Source organism: Uloborus diversus, chromosome 2, assembly GCF_026930045.1.
Source record: "Uloborus diversus isolate 005 chromosome 2, Udiv.v.3.1, whole genome shotgun sequence".
In the NCBI taxonomy this organism is placed as follows: Eukaryota; Metazoa; Arthropoda; class Arachnida; order Araneae; family Uloboridae; genus Uloborus; species Uloborus diversus.
The window spans coordinates 137,619,894-137,639,590 of record NC_072732.1 but is presented as its reverse complement, the minus strand read 5'-3'; the positions used below and the strand labels follow the sequence as shown (position 1 = coordinate 137,639,590).

General features: G+C 32.2%; 1 protein-coding gene across 1 annotated transcript in view; it reads left to right on the top strand.

Annotated features, from left to right (window-relative positions):
- The window catches only part of LOC129216043 (sushi, von Willebrand factor type A, EGF and pentraxin domain-containing protein 1-like), a 170,322-nt gene extending 151,691 nt beyond the window's left edge, over window positions 1–18,631 (top strand). The window contains exons 17-22 of the mRNA XM_054850188.1: window positions 201–374; window positions 2,407–2,586; window positions 4,388–4,426; window positions 11,856–11,894; window positions 11,998–12,070; window positions 15,815–18,631. Coding sequence (XP_054706163.1) covers window positions 201–374; window positions 2,407–2,586; window positions 4,388–4,426; window positions 11,856–11,894; window positions 11,998–12,070; window positions 15,815–16,133 — 824 coding nt within the window. The 3' untranslated portion in view covers window positions 16,134–18,631. The remainder of the gene's footprint in view (window positions 1–200; window positions 375–2,406; window positions 2,587–4,387; window positions 4,427–11,855; window positions 11,895–11,997; window positions 12,071–15,814) is intronic.
- The last annotated feature ends 1,066 nt before the right edge of the window (window positions 18,632–19,697 follow it).

Here is a 19,697-nt window from a genome sequence, read left to right as displayed (position 1 = left end):
CTAAAGTGTAACTTTTTCTGCCAATTTTTAAACAACTGCAGCGCAATTTCATTTTTACTAGCTTGAAAGTTTTGATACTTTGAAGCATTTTCCGTCAACTTTTCAAATACTGACATCATTTTTATATCACTCCTCATCGGTTTGAATAGCACGTCATGTTAGAAGCGCACATGCTTAAGAGTTTTTTTTTTTCTCTCCAGTGGTATCATGTGGTCCCCCAGAGACTAGACTGTTTCAATCCTACGAAGGCAACAGCTTTGTGGTGGAGCACTGGATCACTTACAGCTGTGATATGGGCTATGAACTTGTGGGCAATGCTAGCAGAATGTGCGAGAACGATGGCAAATGGAGTGGAGAAACGCCCTATTGCAAACGTAAGGAATATTCGTTCTTTCTTTGTTTGATTCTTATTTACTTTTATTGTTTATTTTAAGTTGCTATTTTAAACTTTTGTTTTTATTATTTTTAGTGTCAGGTGTCTGAAAATCTCTTAAATAATCTTTATCACGCACTGGGCTCATAAATTCCTTCGAAAAAAATGGCATACCAAGCGAGTTGAGATTGAGTATGAAAAACGATATGTGTAGCCAGCCTCAGCAAGAAATATATTGAAAAAGTTGGGTTTACTTCCCCCTCTCTCTCTCTCTACTACAGTGCTTCAAGTTTTCAAAAAGCGAGCAGCAGATATAGCAGATAATTTGTAGAGTGACCGTTTAGCGAAACTCATTATATTTCACGCAATGCGTAAAAAAAGATCTTTCTATTATAATGAAGTATTTCCGCAGTATCTGCATCAATAGATTTAAAGCTACTTTTAATTTTCGAGTTTCCTAAATATTTTTTTCCAAGAGTTTTAATGTTTATACTTCCTTAAAAAACTCTTCAAAATCAAATTATCTGTTCTTAAATAAGATTCTATTCAAAAGTATGCATTAACATTACCCATATGAGCGTAGTAACATGGAATTTTATCAATAGGTATTGTAGAAAGAGATCGGTATCTAGCTAGACATTGTAACTTTCGAAAAACATTGTAAATGTAATGTTTTCCTAAATTTTAAAAACATTTTTATGTGTATCAATTATACTGCAATTAAAAAGGTCTATTATCGCATCATGCAAATCTCACAGAATACACTCTTCGTCAGTTTATAATTTTTTTTAAGTAGATTCATACACATTTTTGTTTTAACAATGGATTTTCATAGTGAGTTGTGAAGGACACATGGTCATCTTTCGTTAAACTTATTAACTTGAATGATTATTTCAGGGCGGTCATTCCAAGCTCGTCAGCTTGCGAGATCGAGATTCTCGCTCACGTGATCAGTTGTGACGTAGAAATGTCGCTAAGTAGTATTCTAATCTACTCGAACCTAGCCGCAAGCTACGTTCGAGTAGATTAAAATGCAACTTTGCAACATTTCTACGTCACAACCGATCACGTGAGCGAAAATATCGATCTCGCAAGCTGACGAGCTTGGAATGACCGCCCAGTTTCGACCATAACATTTTTTAAGTATTTCTTTTTTTAATGTTTTGCTACCTAAATCTCTACAAATTAAACAGCATTTAACATTGTTTTTTCGATATGCTTTCAGGATGTTTTCCGTAGTTTGAAACGAAAATTTAAGTTTTTTAGTTTTTTTATAACTTGTAGAAAATATATCATTAATTTGCAATTTTTATCATAACAATAGTCCACCACAAAATGTTACGAAAGACACTAAAGTTGGAGCCGCTATATAGCCTGTATAAGGGCCTTAACGAAAAAGTAACTTTTAAATTATTAACATATTGAATCAATATCTCAACTAAATTTAAATTTATAACTGTATGTTTTTTCAAACAGTGAATGATTTCACATGAAAACTGCGTTCTTATTAATAATTTCACTTTTGCCTCCTGTAAACTTTTCAGGAGAATTATTGTAGTTAAAATTAAAAAAAAAGTTACTTTCTTCTACTACTTTAATTGAGGTACTGAAAAGCAAAGGGTCTTTTTCAGTTTTCAATAAACACGTGCCAAGTTCAAACCTTGTCATTCATTTTTTTAAACATACTGAACCTCTAGTACCATCTTTAAGAGATGAGCTTCTTCTACCACTCTCACTAGATATCTTTAATTCTTTAATTTCGGTCTTTATACAACTTACACCCCTTTCGCATCAAGATGTTTCAATGTTGTTTTAAAAATCAAAGAAATTTCAATTTTTATTATTTAACTACGTCTCTGCAAACTGAAGGATGTGTTTCTGTATCTCCACATCCAAAGCATGCGAATGAAATTTCTATCTCAATTTGTATCTTATTGCATTAATTTTCATTAATTTGCCTTTTAGAATATTATGGTTGTGTTAAGATTTTTTCTTCTATTTATTTATTTGTCCTTTTTTACATTGTCCTGCAGTTGTTGACTGTCAAACTCCATCGGCGATAGCTAATGGGCAAGGCTTTCTCGCCAATGGTACCACAACGTACGAAAGCGTGGTCTATTACCGATGTCTTCCCGACTTCCAGATGGTGGGCGAGTCTTCCAGAACCTGCCTCTCGAATGGAGAATGGAGTGGACTCGAACCTAAATGCATTGGTCAGTATTTGTCCCCAAACGACATGCATTTACTGATTATGAAAGCTATACAATAGGGTAGACCGGGGCACGTTTATGCGGTTTTTTTTTTTTTTTTTTCAATTTTCTAAATTTTAGGATCTAACTTAGGAAATTTTAGACATTGCGGTTTTATGAAGCAGTTAATGGAGTCAAAATTGGTATATTCGGTTGTTGCTCAGTTTGTGTTTTTAAGCGTTAAAAAAATTATTTTCGGGTCCACGTCGGTTGCGAAAATGTACCCCGGACACGGGGCACGCTTACGCATATTTATTTTGACACCTAACGTGGTTCTGTTAGTATTTTGAACATAATGTCTTACCATCAGTAAAATAAAGCAAGTTTCTTACAGACTGAATAGTATATAAAGTAAAAGCTGAAGGGGCATGAAGACAGCACTACATGATTGTAAGCTATAAGATACAAATTTGTAACTCAGTTAAAAATTAAACGACGTATTTTAAAACTAAATAGCCTGAAAATACTAAAACGTTTTGAGACAGTTCGGAGCAAAAACAGCGTCAGGGCATGTTTATTTAGAAGTAAGACACAGTAAGAACGTGTGTAAAGTGCTCTGACGTCAACGCGTAAACTTGCCCAGTCTCCAAGTTTGTATTTATTTTTAACGTGCAAAAATATTCAATAACATTTCAGTTCATACAAATACATTTCTCAGATAAAGATAAAATTTTGTTTTTCTTTTTTTAATTATTTGTTCTTTCTTAACTAAGTATTATTTAAATTCACAATAAGCTTCAAAACGTTCAACTCAAAATTTACTCGACTTAGTAGAAAAAACAGATCATCCTTTCTGCCTGCTAGACCGAAGCTCGTCTGATGCTCAAAACTGAGAATATTTGCTAGGGAGCAGCATCAATCTGTTATGACTGTTGATTCTCCAGTTATAATTCGTTTTGTAAAAAAGGGCAATGCGTAAACGTGCCTCGATCTACCCTACCCTGGCTTGAAATTTCTTCTTCTTGTTCTTCTTTTTTTCCTTTTTTTTTTGATAAACACGAAAAGCTACGCTCGGACTTACTTTTCTGTCAATGTGATTTGCGTTTAGTGCCTTTTGCTGAAAAAAATTAATATGACACTGTGGAACAATACATAGAACGTTATCTTTTTGAACACTTTGCTTCTATTCACTGTATTTAGTTTAAGGTAAAATTTGTTGTATTTATTGCAGCATAGACAAAGTTTTGAAAAGACTTTCGATAAGCCACAAATTAAAAGAATGTGAAAAAAATCAAAAATATTATTAAGGCATTGATATTAAGACATTTCTATGAATTCACGAGCACCGACCCTCTCCACTATTTTTCAATTTTTCTTTTCTTCATGGATTATATTCGCATAACATGATTGGGAATTTATAAAGTAAAAGAATACATTTGAGGCAGTGAGAAGCAAAGGGATGTAATTGGACTTGATGTGTAAAGTTTCGGGGAAAACGCATTTAAAGTTCAGATCCTAGGTAGACTTTCATTGAACATTTTTCGTAAATTTCGACAATAGCAGCAGCCACCAAAGCTACTAACCATCTCTTGCCCCAAAGCAGAGAAAAGGGTCCCCTATTATTTGTACTGGTCATCTTCAAAATTTTAATTTTGGAACTTACATACCTTTGCTTCTGACTGCCTCATTTGTTGTGCAGAGCAATTCAATATTAGCATTTAATTAAGTCAAACAATGAATAATTGGATTTAGATATTTTAATGCTGTGTACTTGAAAGTATCCCTTTTATAGTTGGTAACACACTTTTTTCCATTCTTTTAACAGATGTTGAACTTGAAATTGAAAATACTGCTGATGGTAGACGTAAGTATCTATTTCAAGTTCTTGAAACAAATTATTAATTTGAAACAAGAAATTCAAAATTTGCTTGATAGCTCATTCTTTGCACTAGAGTTTTGGTTTTTATGGAGGTAATTTAAATTTTATAGCATTCGCAATACATTGCTAATATTTCTGTGAAAATAGTTATAAAATAAGTGCATTAGTTTATACTTATTAGCCTATTAGTCAAGAAATATGTTGTCTGATTTTATCCTCTGAGTTTGTGTTTCTGTTATTAAACCATTATAGTCCAGTCAAATTAGGTCGAAAAAGGGCCGAACCCGGACATTCAAAAAAAAGAATGTGCACCTATGCCAAATTGTTCAGTATCATGAGGAGATAACGTACCAAAAAGTCCCAAGAGTTTGAGCGTCGGGTTTGGGAGTTATAGGGGGGCAAAGAGGGGGCTCAAAATGCAGATTATTGCTTTATTTCAGCTGTATTTCCAACACTATTCGTTTTCATGAAAGGGTAATTGAATAAAAGTTAAATATGGAACAAATTACAAACACTGCAAGTACTATTTTTACACACATCCGTCATTAAGGGAGGGGGGGGGGATTGACCCCCTCCCGCCGCCCCTCCGGATTTTGAGATTATACATTGTACAAATGCAAAAGTTTCACTACAGGTATTTTATTGTTTTTTTATGACATTTTCGAGTGTATTCCCTTTGCCCCCCTCCTCTCATGAGTAAATAAAATGACTGGTCTAATCATACGTATCTCAATCCAAAATAACGCTCACACTTATTTGTTCATCGAATAAGAAATAAATTCCGAAGTGCATTCTCTTTGGATTTTTTAGAGCTGTGCTACAGAATATAAAGTTTCATAAATTCATTTTTGCCGATGGATATTATACTAAGAAACTTAATAGTAATCCTATATTTGAAGTGTTATTTATTTATTTATTTTTTTCGGTTTTAAGTTAAAATGGCGTAAAGATGGCATTGAGATTTAATTCTACTGTACGCAGGCTCGAATCATTGTACCCGCAGACCCAGCAATGCGGAGGTCTGTTGGGGTAGGGAGAGTTCAGACCACTTAGGTGGTTCCATGGCCTAAGAAACCATAAAACTTTAAGAAACTAAATAAAAACCAATACTTCAAATTTAAAAGCTGAAAATGTTTTTGGAATATTTTAGTAAAAATTTGAGAAACTATAGAAACTTAATGCATAGTATTACTTATGAACTTTAGCGAATCTTAATTAATAAAAATAGCTTAACGGGAGTCACCAAGTTGTTAATTTGAAACAAATTCTTTTTAATAATAAAATAATATACTATGCACAGAAATAATCATTAAGAATCCTCAAAGTTTTAAAACATAAAAACGAAAGCACACATACACACACATCGGTTCTAAAAGTTTGAAGGACAAAAACAGAAAGAAAATTAGGTGGTCTAACGATTGCAGTTTTGCATTGCACTGCTCTGTACGTCTGTTTTTAGGTCTCAGTGTGAATCGGATGTCGGAATGAATGTTGAATGTATAGAAAAGGGGGTAGTTTTCTGAAATCTGAAAGGTAAGACGTTGCGCCTTAAGCGTAGGGCTTGATTACCCAAAAGGCTCGGGAAGCTAAAGCTCCACCTCATAATTTTCAGGGAGCCCAAACATGACTGAAACTGCTTTAAAATTCCAGATTCAGCTTTTAAAGGTACTGCAAGCATTAGAACTGGTTCGATTAAATTTGGCCGTACAATGCACTTTCATAACAATTTTGTGGCAGGACAAATCTGTTTCAGCAACTAACCACCCTTTATTGTTTAGACAAGTATGTCACTAGCGGTGCTGCTTTGGTTCTAAAAGTAGCCATCAATTTTTGACATTTAGATTCGATCATTTACGGAAATTCAGTGTACTATTTTCGCTTTACATTTTTAATTCAGATCGTTCATAATCTTTCAGTATTTCAGACTAACAATCAATCGAATGCGGATGAATAATCAATTCTTGTATCGCTTGTACAGTCAAAATTCGACAAAGTGTGTTTAACGTCTGTTCCTATCTTTTTACATTTCAATCCGACCCGCTTCTGTTCTTCTTGGGGACATAACATAAACATATTTTCTGTTTACTTCAAGAAAAATGTAGGTTTTCACTTTTGAACTTGCATTTCCATCAACGTACTATTTTAAAAGAATGTGAAAACTTTTTTGTCCCCAAATTAAGGTACTTCTGTGAATGTTTTGCTTAGAAATGAAATTGAAGAACAAAATTAAATTGTTGAAAAAGCCGCATTGCGGTACATTCCTCCGTGGTCCTAAAAAATTTGTCCCGAATGTATGACTATAATGTTAGCGAAAGAAAAATTAGCTAAAATGGCAGAAAATGTAGAACGTGAAATAAAATCGGAAAAAAAGTGACATACTAAATAATTTTTGTCACAAGCATATAATTCCCATTATTGAAATTATGAAATTCTAAGTAAGAAGTTAAACGTCATTCATACAAAATCCAGCGTCTTATAAACTCAGCCAATGAAGAGTTAAATATGTGGTTTAATCAATTAATAACCAGGAAATCAAAAGCTTTTATGAAATTTTGAAGACTGAATAATAAGGAAGTAAAGTATTTCAATTATCAAAAGTAAACATTTTTGAACAAATCGTTTAAATTAAGGAAACACATGGTGAAGACAATGCTAAAAATCACCTGAAACCTAAATCTGGATCATGTTTTTAAAGAACTTCCCCGAATTCAATTTAATCTGGTATAATATTTGGCAGAAATAAACATTGAAATGTCTGAGAAACACGTCAAAAATTTATATTTTGACCCGATTAAGCACGTTATTTCATTAACAGCGGGGGGGGGGGGTGAGGAGGGGGGAAGCAAAGGGAATGTACTCAAAAAATGTTATTTTAAAAACAATAAAACACGAGCAAGGAAACTTTTTCATTTTAACAATGTATACCTCAAAAATGGGGGGAGGGGGAATCCCCCTCCCCAAGACAGATCTTTGCAAAAAATATTGCTTGTAACATTAGTTATATGTACCATATTCAACTTTTATTCAATTACCCTTTCATGAAAAGAAATAGTGTTGAAGATACAGTTGAAATAAAGCAATAATATCTGCATTTTGAGCCCCCTCTTTTGCCCCTCTGTAACTCCCAAACCCGACGCTCAAACTCTTGGGACTTTTTGGTACGTTATCTCCTCATGATACTGAACAACTTGGTATAGGTGCACATTCTTTTTTTTGAATGTCCGGGTCATGACCTAATTTGACTGGACTATTATTGCTCCCCTTCCTTAACTGTGAAAGAAAATAAAGTTTAAAGGCAAATTTTGTTATGTTTTCATTATAGCATAACAAAAGCACTGTTATAAAAATATTTGATGTTTGAAACAGACTAGAATATTATGGAACGGTTGAAATAAATTGCACCGAAAAGGAAAAAAAATGTATATAACTTTAAATATACATGAAATCAATATTATTAATTAAAAAAAAACTCACATAATTAAACTTTTCATAAAGCACATTAAGCTTCTACAAATCACGTAATGTAGAAAATTTGCTTGAGGAGAAAAAATACGTGTTCATCATTATTATTATCATTTTATTTTATTTATTTATTTAATTATTATTATTATTATTTGGTAATATCAGATTACAATTATGATTTTTGAAATTACATATTTCGCTACGTATATGAACAGGAAAATTGCTAAGTAACGTATAGTAGTAACGAATAAAGGTATGCTTGAGGAGAAAAAATGCGTGTTTATTATTATTATGATCATTTTATTTTATTTATTTATTTAATTATTAGTATTATTATTTGGAAAAAACAGAGTACAATTATGATTTTTGAAACTACATTTTTCGCTACGTATATGAACAGGAAAAATGCTAAGTAACGTATAGTTGTAACGAATAAAGGTATAAAAATATACAACAAAGAAAACAAAATAGAAATCAATGTGCATTAAACAGAAATAAGAAGAATTAACAGAATTTTTGCATAAAACTTCGCAGGTGTTTCAGGTCACGGAAAACTCCTCTGCGATAATCGTCTTCTCTTCCCTTCTTTTTCTAGCTTTCTAGCTGTTTAAGATTAGCTCTAAGGACCCAAAACAACAATTAGTTACGAAAAATTGTTTGTTTAGGCACTAAATAATGCATTAGCTACGCTCTGTGTTCTTGAACAGGAGTTCTCAACTTTTCTGACTCTGCGCCTCCCTTTGAACACTGATGTGAGCTCATGCTCCCCCCCCCCCTCCATACGGTATAAGAATAAAATTAAAACTTGAAACTCAAGTTAGTTAAGACAACTGGAATTGGTTATGAAACTAAAATATAGATAATTTCGGAAATAAAGTTTTATAGGGTTGGTTGAAGTAAATGGAATCCCTTCTGATAATAGTTCGTTTTCGAAACCTTATACAAGAATTTTGAAACAAAAAAAAAAAACATTTAACTTATTGCTTTATTTTATCTTAGATATTATTAATATAAAAAAAAGTTCATCATTATTCTCTAAAACTAGAAAGACGCCCGTCAAGGTAAGACGGGTGAAAATTGCTTCTACTCTTCAACATTTTAATGAAGCAATTGCCTGTTTGGGGATATTTTGATAGCTGAAATTTTAACCTTAACTCCAATAAATCAACCCTAAACTCCAGTAGATAGCGTTAATAGTTGACAACTTTTTCGTTTCTTCACTCTCCTAAAATGACGGTTTTACCAGTAAAACAGTTAAGTGACCAGATCCAGTTCAGTTTTGTCAAAATGAAGCATTTCCCTGCCATGTCAAACATTACCAAAAAATATTGTTAAATTATCATGCCATGGCGCGAGTTTCATTGTTGATGACGTCAGCGTTACTCGATCATTCGCTATTATATATATGAGGATAATGGTTTTAATATACCTAACGATTTTTTTAAAATAGGATTGGCACCCCACTTACCCCATAGTAAGGGGTAAGTAGGTCATCCCCCTCTTTTACTTAAATTTAAATGAAGCATATCTAAAAGAGGAGTTAGGGATCCTTACAAGTATGAAAATTTTCAGTGTTTTTCTTTTCTTTTCTTTTTTTGTAAATGCATCAATTCATGGGATATTTACTGTCTTTTAAATCTGTATCGCGGAAAATTTTAAAACGAAATGCAAAAATATTTCATTTGTGAAATTTCTTTAAAGCCTATAGGCACATAGTTTACTTTAACATATAAAGGTGTGTTTAATGAACGTAATACAGTTGATGAAGATCAGTTTGAGTAAATTAACCAAAACTATTAGTTGAAAAAGAAATTAGAAACACTGAACGACTGCGTATGTGCAAAGGTTCGCTGAGGAAGAACCATTATCGCTTTATCCGCAGTAATTATTCCAACATCATCTGCACTAGGCCAATTAAAAGTGTCTCTATTTCTATTCGTTCTTGCAAATTCAAAAGTATTTTTTAAGTTTCATCTTCAACTTCCAACATTAGACCTGCTTAAATCTTAATGCTTTTCTTTCGTGTATGTTTCACAAACACATAATCACCAGTTTTAGCAGTTTTTGTAACTGAACTATCAATTCCTACTAAGTCATCATAGTTGTCTTGTATTTCACTAATACAAATATTTCATCAGAAGTGCGCTTTTGATTTTGAAATCGCCATTATGATAGGGGGACCCACTTACCCCATAGTGAGGCCACTTACCCCAATAGCAAAAATTTACGGGTAAGTGGGACACCTCCTCTTAAACACTTATTAATAATATTTTATCCAAAAATTTTTGTTGCTGTATAAACTTTAAGTTAAACTGTACGCGAAAAACTAATTATCATAAAAAATAATAAAAACTAACCTGCAAACACTTCTCCGAAAAATGTTGCTTGAACTCGCAAAAAAAAAAAAATGTTGTTTTTTTTTTTCCAGATTTTTTTTTTCTTTTTTGGATAAGTACGACCCAGAAAAAAATAACAAGAAACCCAAATATGTGCAAAACTAATCACTGTGATGAAATTTAACATGATCACTGCAAAAAAAGTTTGAAAACTTTATCCATATTTCAGTTTTTTGGGGGGTGACCCAATCACCATAGTGACCCACTTCCCCCAACCAACCCTATTACAACACATAATTTTTTTTTGATCGTATTCTTATTAGAATACGTGAAATCAGATAGCTAAATGCAAATAAATTTGAAGTAAGCTAGGATCTAGGGGTGAGGTTAGGATATTATACCAGTCACTTTAACAACATCAATAGGGAGATTATCACTCTTTACATTTGAAAAGCTTTGAATATAAGGTTGTAACTTGTGAAAAAGCGCACTTAAGGTCACTTTTAATGTCCACCTATGCTTGATATTTTGACTTTGTGCCTGTTAATGCTGCAAATAGATTCACGCGGATATGTAGATGAAAACCTGCACTAAAAACTTCAAAAATGGAAATAATGCCAAAAATATTTACCGGTGACTTCGAAATTGAGTATTTTATAGTTCATTTTACTTAATACTGTATTTTTGAAACACTTTCCCGCTAACTTGAAATTCTTCTTTGCCCCCTGGATGAGAGCCTCTGTTCTAGTAGAACATTTCAACAAAATACATATTCTAATATGATTTGGAATAAAGTTTATAATAAATGTTGTGAAAATATTTTAATCATTAATCAAAATAAAACTTCGAATCAAAGACTTTTTACGTCATAAAATTATTGTTATTGAAGTTTCTAATTAATTTGTTTCAAGAGTGCTATAGTCGAGCAAATACATTGCTAAGGATCGAAGAACTTACATTTTAAATTTACAATGTATTGTCCTCAATGAAAGTCTATAAATTGTTAAGTTATTTCAAATTGAAATGACAAGTAGTTTAAAAGAAATAAAGTGCGCGATTCCAATATCTTGTACTAACTGATATTAGAACTCCTAATTGACTTTTTTTGGTGTGTTGCATTGAGTATTTAACAATACAGCATGGTAAATGATCTGAAAATTTCTTAACATAAAATTCTTATTTTTCTGTCAAAGCATGGACCTCTTTAAATCCATTAACACTTTAGCTCGTACGATGACTAAACAAGTTAGTAAGAAATTTATACTCCGAAGCTTTTGGAAATGTATGCAATTTTCTCAATTCTCATACTAATAGTAAAAAAACTTCAGACTTGCGACACATTTTTGTAGTTTTAAATTTCTAATTCTCAGTAGAAGCTTTGATACTTCTTTAAAAAAATGCGTTTTCAATAGACCTACAATGAAAAGTTTACGTCTTTAATTAAACATTTTTTCCAAATGTATGGACGATTCATTCCTCTTAAATATCTAAAAGCCCTAATTCCAAAGTTGACTTTATTTTTAGAAATTCATTATCTAACCGAAGTAACATAATTTTGATGATGAAAGCTATTTTTTTAAAACTAAAATGGTATTATTGTTTCTTCTACCTTGCAGATTCTGATGGTCAAGAAGCAGATGCTTCGAAAACTATTGGTAAGCAAAGCATCAAAGTTAAAACGAAATTGTGCTACTAATAAAACTTCTTCTCCATTTATTTATAAGGTTATTACTTTAACATTTCAATGAACTTTTTCAGGTATTGCAATAGCAGTTGGAGCTGGAGCTTTGCTAATTATTATTATTATTGCCGCTGCCTTCTGCATAAAAACGTAAGTAATTATCATACGTATTGCATGCTTAGCTCTTTCTTATAAAACCGAGTAATAATACTGCTGAATTGGGTTTCAGTTTCGAGTATACAACATGAAGAAAGATGTTAATATATTTGTGGAATGAAAACAGAGAAAATAAGCAATGCGGCAGGAAATATTTGTATATTATAGCAAAAAAAAAAATGCTTTTTACATCATGGTAATGTCCAACCACGGATTCTATGCAATTGGCTAACGTCAAATTAAGACGAATACATCTGAATGAGGGGAGAGGAGTAAAAAATTTGATCCGCGTGTTCCGCTCATTTGAGACATACTCTGCTTCTGCAAAAGTTGGCATCCCTAAAAAATAATAGATTCGTCCGTTTCTGACTGTAAAACGGATGCTTGCCTTTCCATACAATCCGTGGTCAGACAGCATACAAGTTAAATACAAATACAAATGTAACGACCAGAGGCAGGCTCTGGGCCCAATTAGGCTGGTCCTAATTAGTTTATTAGTCCCCAATGACGATCAACGGCCCTCTTAAAGCTTACTCATTACAATCTCTTCCGGTAAGCTGTTCCAACTGCCCGCACAACCCTGCTAAAGTAATAATTTTTCCCAATTCCCAGGTTAGCCTGATATTTGAATAGCTTAAAGCAATGACCCCACGTCCTGTTTTCCGTGTAAAAATTTAACCCTGGAACGTATTTCATTTTTATAAATTTAAACAACTGAATTATGTCCTCTCAAACTCTCATTTGTTCCAGGCTATACATGTTAAGAATTTTAAGTTTGACATCATAATCAAAACCTGAAAGTCCCCTCAATAGCCTAGTAGCCCTTTTTTGAACACTTTTCAATAACGAAAGATCTTTCTTGAGATAAGGAGACCAAAACAGAACGACGAGACTTCATAGTAAAGTATGCATCTGCAGTGAAAATGGTTGGACTTAAAGAGATTATCTTGATCAGTCACTGTTGTATGCAGTGAATTCAATTTTGCGGATGAGTAACTCTCATTTCCACGTAAGAATATATTTGAATTTACTCGAGTTTAAATTCTTACAACTTTTTTTATGATACGTTTTTGGAAAGATTGTTTATTTACTTTAACCTCAATTATTTTAACTCTATTAAATTTAACAAACTAATATTACTTCTTCGTGAAAATGGTGACCATTTGCGAGTTCCCAAGGTTTCTACCTTTAGAAAAAAATATTAAAAGTAATGTAGTAAGGTAAATTTCGGTGATTCCCCACTGTATTTTTTTAACATTATATATTGCTAGATTTAGTGAAACCATCACAGTGCAAGATCGAAAAAAGTTTTTTTTTGGATTTTCCCCGTTGTAATTTCCTTGTACAAGTTGATTTTTTTTTCTATTAATTGAACACTATATTACTCTTCTAGAAGTAAAAATAATTTGCAGATACTTTTTTTCACAATTTAAAAGTGATTTCAACCCATAGAACACTACCCTCCCAAGGGGGACCTACAAGGTACAATTTGAATTCGCGTTATAAAAAGTTACATTTTAGCTTGCAAAAACAATTCAATATGAGTTACAGATAAGTGTAAAGTACAACATTGAAAATACAACCCAATACCAGAAAATTGAAAAGTCATCAAAGCTTTACTTTGGCCAACTGTGTCTCGTTTACTTATTTATATTGCATTAATTAGTGAAAAATTAATTTTGTAGGGATCGGCAAGTATTGAAGACTGAAAAGTGTAACCTTTTCAACTCGGTCAAACACAAAATAAAAATTGTTTCACTAAATCAAAATGAACAAATAAGACATAGGATACGATTTCATGTTCAGCTTTGGAGCACTGGTGTAATGGAGTTGTATAATTTCTTAAAAGAACATTTTGGAAAGCATAACAAACTAGTATATGTTCTATAAGAATACTGAGTATGTTCCTTAAATGTTTTTCCTTTCTGTGATCTTTATGGTATTGCCAAATGATAATCTTAACTTGAAAGCAACCAGAATAACTTTTCTAGGGATCAGATTTTAAGATTTCGGATAGCTATTGAAGATAGTAAAACCTACCATTTTCTATACTAGAAAATCGCCCGTCAAGATATGACGGATGAAAATTGCTTCTACTCTTCAACATTTTAACGAAGCAATTGCTTGTTTGGTGATATTTTGAGGATTTTTTTGATTTGAATTCCGGTTGATTTACCCTAAGCTCTAGCAGATAGCGTTCACTGTTGACTACTTTTCGTTTTTTCATTCCCCTGAAATGACACAGGCTTACCAGTAAAACAGTTAAGTTACCGGCTCCAGTTCAGCGCGGTCAAAATAAAGCATTTCCCCGCATGTCACACATTGCCAAAAAATATTATCAAATTATCATGCAATGGCACGAGTTTCATTGTTACTGACGTCAGAAGCGTTACTCGATCAGTGAATTCGCTATTATATTTTTAAGGATTATAAGAACTTGTTAATGTTTTTGGATTTTTTGTAAATAACATAATCACACATACACCCTTTTTTCTAAGAGTCAGTGTTTTACTTGAAAAGGTTTTTCTTAAGATTACCCAGAATTAAAAAAAAAAAGTTTTTTTACCTGCAGTAAATAGAATAGCAACATTCAAAACCACAGTTAACTATCATATTTATTTTTGTCATGGGTATTTATATACACGCTTTGTTTTTCAATATGTATGCGATTTATACAGAAAGATGTTTGAATGATAAAACAATTTGCGAATATACAATTTTTGAAAGTTTTAAAGCGTGGAAAAATCCACTCAAGTCTAAGAAAACATGGCACACACTTTTATTCTTGTCGTTCAAAACTTTAAACTCTAAAAAGGACTACTTAAACATATTTTTGCAAGATTTTTTTACAATTAATTAAACCTATTATAATAAGCATATGAGACAGTGAGAAGCAAAGGGATGTAAGTGGACATTTTCAAGATTTGAGTAAAACGCGTTTAAAGATAAGGTCCTAGGAAGGCTTTTACGGATTTTTTTTCTAAATTATGCTGTATAGCAGCACCTACCAGAGCTACTAGTTCTGTCCCTAACAGGTATTGTTATTTTGAACTTTTACTTTAATGAAATTCAAAAAAAAAAAAAAAAAAAAGAACAGAAAAAGACGAGTTATGTCTTCCACCAATTTACTAAAGCCAACAATTTACTGATTATGACCATATTACCAATTGTGACATTCTATACTGATCACGACTTTGTTACAGCACCAGTATATTTTTTATCATTCTTATCTTAAACCAAGATTGTTTTTGAAAAATATGTTGCTTCTAAAATGTTAAATAATTTTTAATCATTGTCTAATTAATTATCCTTATTATTTATGTTTTTGAAGTAACACCATTTTCTCTTCAAAATTGTACTTTAAAAAAAAAATCATTTATATATTTTTCTTCAAATTGCAATCAACCTTAATTATGTACACAAAATGTTGATTTTGATGGTGTTACTGTATTTCGTGTGTTGTCGAAATTTCAATCAAGTCAGCTGTTGTTCAGAGTTTCTTTGTTGGACGGCGATGGAAAGTCACTCCACATCTCCCACCAAAACCGAGAAGGTCATGTTACCATTCAGGGGAGAAGTGGAGTAGTTGTCTTCAGTTGTCGATCTCTTCCCCCAAGACAGAGGAGAGATTCACCTACCGTTTGCACTGGTTATCTTCAAACTTGCATCCCTTTGCTTCTCACTACGTCATATGTGGTTTGTACGTAATTTTCATAATCCGTTCCATTTCCATTTCAGACGGAAGGCCAAAGCCGTCAAGAGCACAACCACCACAACACTGTCCAATCGCATCGAGCACAAAGACACATCCACCCTAAGAGCATACCCCAGTATAACAGCCATCACTGCCACAGACGCGCATAACGGGACTTCGCCGTTTGGGAATGGGGCCGTGAGGAACAATCCTAACGGTCTGGTCACGTTCAGCAGCAACCCTCAACCCATCTATGCGAACGTGAACGGGAACGGGAACGGGAACGTCAACGACGACAACGGCATTCAGTCCGTCACAGTCAGACAGCTAAGAAACGGAGTTATTCAAAGCGAGAGTCTTTGAAGAGGAAAACAGTTTGAAACAAATGTTCAAGGTGTCGATTTGGAGCAAAAGTGTGGTGTACCAACTAAAATATAGTTTGAATGATGAATTGTTTGTTTCTTACGTGCGTGCCTTCCAACATTCGTTACCCAGTCATCCTGACCGACATAACAGAAAATGGCCGGCATCTTAGAAAAAACTTTTTATAAATATTTATATTGTAAACTTTTAAAATCCTTCTTATGTCGGTATTTCCAAATTCATTAATTTTGAATTTGACTGATTTCCGCATCAACTACGGAAATTCCTCAGCAGTTGGAGAGTATGTTCACATGTTCTATGAAAGGAATTTAAGCCATCTCAGAAGTAAATTCTTCAGTGAAATTGTTCGTCTATTGCATTTTAATCTGAATTAGTTTCAATAGAAGTCTAATAATGATATTTCTCAGATCCTACAACTTTTGTACAAAGGTGTACTTTATGCGAAGAGCATAAAATGCTTTTCATAATTTTTCTTTGGATGATCAGTTAATGAATGAATTTTTATGGAACAAATTATCATAAAGTGTAGTGAGCTTGTGATATAAAAACTGCTTTTACACTTGAAAATGTTGAATTTTGCCAACTATAGGAGAACTACCAAATCAACTGTACGAGAACTCAAAATCTGAACGGTTTCTCACGGACTTTTGAAGGTAGCTTTCACTTGATTTCAAAAAATTGCAAGGTTTACCAAAATACTCAAGAAAGTTTATTGGAACGAACAATTAGAGCACAGTTCACTTTGCAACATCTTGCAATCAGACGCTTAATTATTGCAGGATTTGTGCTTGAATTTAAGTTAACTCAAGATTGCATTGGAAAGTGAAAATAAGTGTTCTGAAGTAAAAGAAAGAAAGCATGTAAATGACTTTATGGAAATCTTTAAGTTTCATTTTTACTTTCTCCTTCAAAAATATGTGTTTGTGTTAGATAAAGATTTAATTTATTAATTTATTTGTGCTATTTCAAATAAGAAAAACATATCTTGTACGATGGAACGTGTGGGAAAATAATATAAAAAAATATTCTTGTTTTTTTTTTTCTAGATTTCAGCCTTATTTAAGAATGAGCAAATTTTTAGAATAGATTTCCATTCATTTTACGTTTTTAAAAAGCATTATTTTTAAGTTTATAAAAAAATATTCTTTTGTTTTAGGTACGTGATGTACTCTTTTTAATAGGAATCTGTAGGATTAAGTTAGAGCAAAATGGCAGCAAACTGATGAGACATAAAAAGATATTCAATTACTAGCATGCTCAATGTTTTATTTTAGTGAATGGACACTTAACTATTTCAGTTAAGTAAAATTAACATTTAGAACAAACCGTAAAATGTCGAAAGTAAGTTGTGTTTCAAAATTTACTGTTTTAGCTTTTAATAAACACGTTATTCTGTATACTAAGAATAAATTCCCTTTCTGAACCCTTCTACTTGCTTATGAAACTTGTGATTCTTCAACGACGAATTTGAAAATCAACCTTAAACGAATTCAAATGTATACAAGATTATACATTTAGCAATTTATCTATGGCACTATGGCATAGTAATTTATCTATGGCACTATGGCATAGCAATTTATCTATGGCATTATGACATAGCAATATATCTATGGCACTAAAAGGAAATGTATGCCAAGGCAAAACCATAGCCCCCTTAATACTAATGCCTGTCGTTTTCTCGCTTTTAACATATAGGAAAAATAAACTCAAATCGAGGGAACAGTAAATTTTGGTACGGAGACTACTGCCATCTATCGAAGGGGTTATAAATTGAAAGCAAAGAAAGCAATTAGTTAATGTCTTAATTTATATTTTAAAATTAACCAATTAACGATTTGCTTTGAATTGTTTGGATCCATCGCCATAGCAACGCGTTTGTTAGATTGCCGCTATGTAACTCTGTCCTCCGTATCCGAATGCAATAGGCAGGGCGTTGGGAAAAACTATATGCTCAAGGCAAGGGGGAAAATCTGAAGTTTTGTACCAAAAAGTGAGACTATACTTAATAAGCAATAAAAATTAAAAAGTTAACTTAAAACAAAAAAATATACATATCATATGTATTTTTAAACTAATGACTTAATCCTGCATTTTGCTCTTGAAAATTTATAGTAAATGTAAATTTTAGGAAATTACCTAATTTCGATTAAGTGAAAATAGTTAGTTTCTAAGAAAGAAGTTGGTAGTTATTGCATAAAGATTTTAAAGTACATTTTAACAAAGGGATGATGAAGATTTTAAAGTACATTTGAAAAAACATAAATAAATTTAAAGGGTTAAAATTTTTACTCTTTAAATTTATTTATGTTTTTTTTAAATATGTCTCTATTATTTTCTTTTAATTAAGTTACTATTATTTTCGTTAAAAAGAGATCAACACTGCTTTCAAGTATGGCTGGACCACTTAGTTCTATAACTTTATAGTAAAATAAATTATTGATACAAATCTCTGTCCGTCTATTTTATGTGCCTTTGTATAAAACACTTTATGAGTAATTTAATAAAGTGAAATGTTATAAAAGTTTTCAAATATATTTTTTTCTTATTCAGACACGTTTAATCTATAGGATCTGGTGGGGGAAAGTGGTCAATGGGGTAAAGGGGTCATACGTCAAATAAATGGCTATAGCTTGGAAATAAATGTTCGAATGAATGTGAAAATTTTATTTTAGAGTAAGGCAGTTAGAAACTACATTTTAAATATAAAAGTTTATAACTGGCAAAATTTTATTCGGTTCATTAGCAGTTAGCTGAGTCTATTTTAGATAATTTTTTAGAACAATTTAAGTAAGATGGGGTAAAGTGGTCATAATATTAGGCTTAACGAATATTGTTCTTCTAATGTCACTTAATCTTTAGGTATAAGGCAGATACAAATTAAATATAAATTTTACTTAATACGTATTGTTTTTACAGTAAACGGGGTTACATATACGAGTATATGCGTATATATACGCATATATACTCGTGCAGACATTTACATAGACGTATTCACATAAATGCGCCAATAAATACGTATATGGGTATCTGCAAGTATTTTTTATCCATACAGCTATACATTCTACTATACACGTATATGCTCGCTTATACTCGTATATATAAGAACACTTATATACTCAGGTAGACACGTATATACGCGTACGAACTCGAGTAGACACTTACATACAAACATATGATATAAAAGTATACAGGGTGAGTTTACATTCTTGAGCAAACTATTAAAAGGCGTTTAAGGAGAGGATAAGAAGTAAGAATCAATAAGGAACATATGGTCACAAACACAATGCTGACGCACTACATGCACGCAAAGTGAGAAATTGATGGATGCTAAAAAAACACACAAATTTATATATACAGTGACTCCCAAAAGTGTTCGTACACCTACGACTTTCAATGAAATAGGCCATTATCCATTGGTTAGAATTAATATTTCGGAATAGGTTTTTTATTATAAAATCTATGATCTATTCTTAACAAAACTACATGAAAAATTTTAATAAAACATTAAAACATAATTTTAAAAAAATCAAAAACCAAAAATTG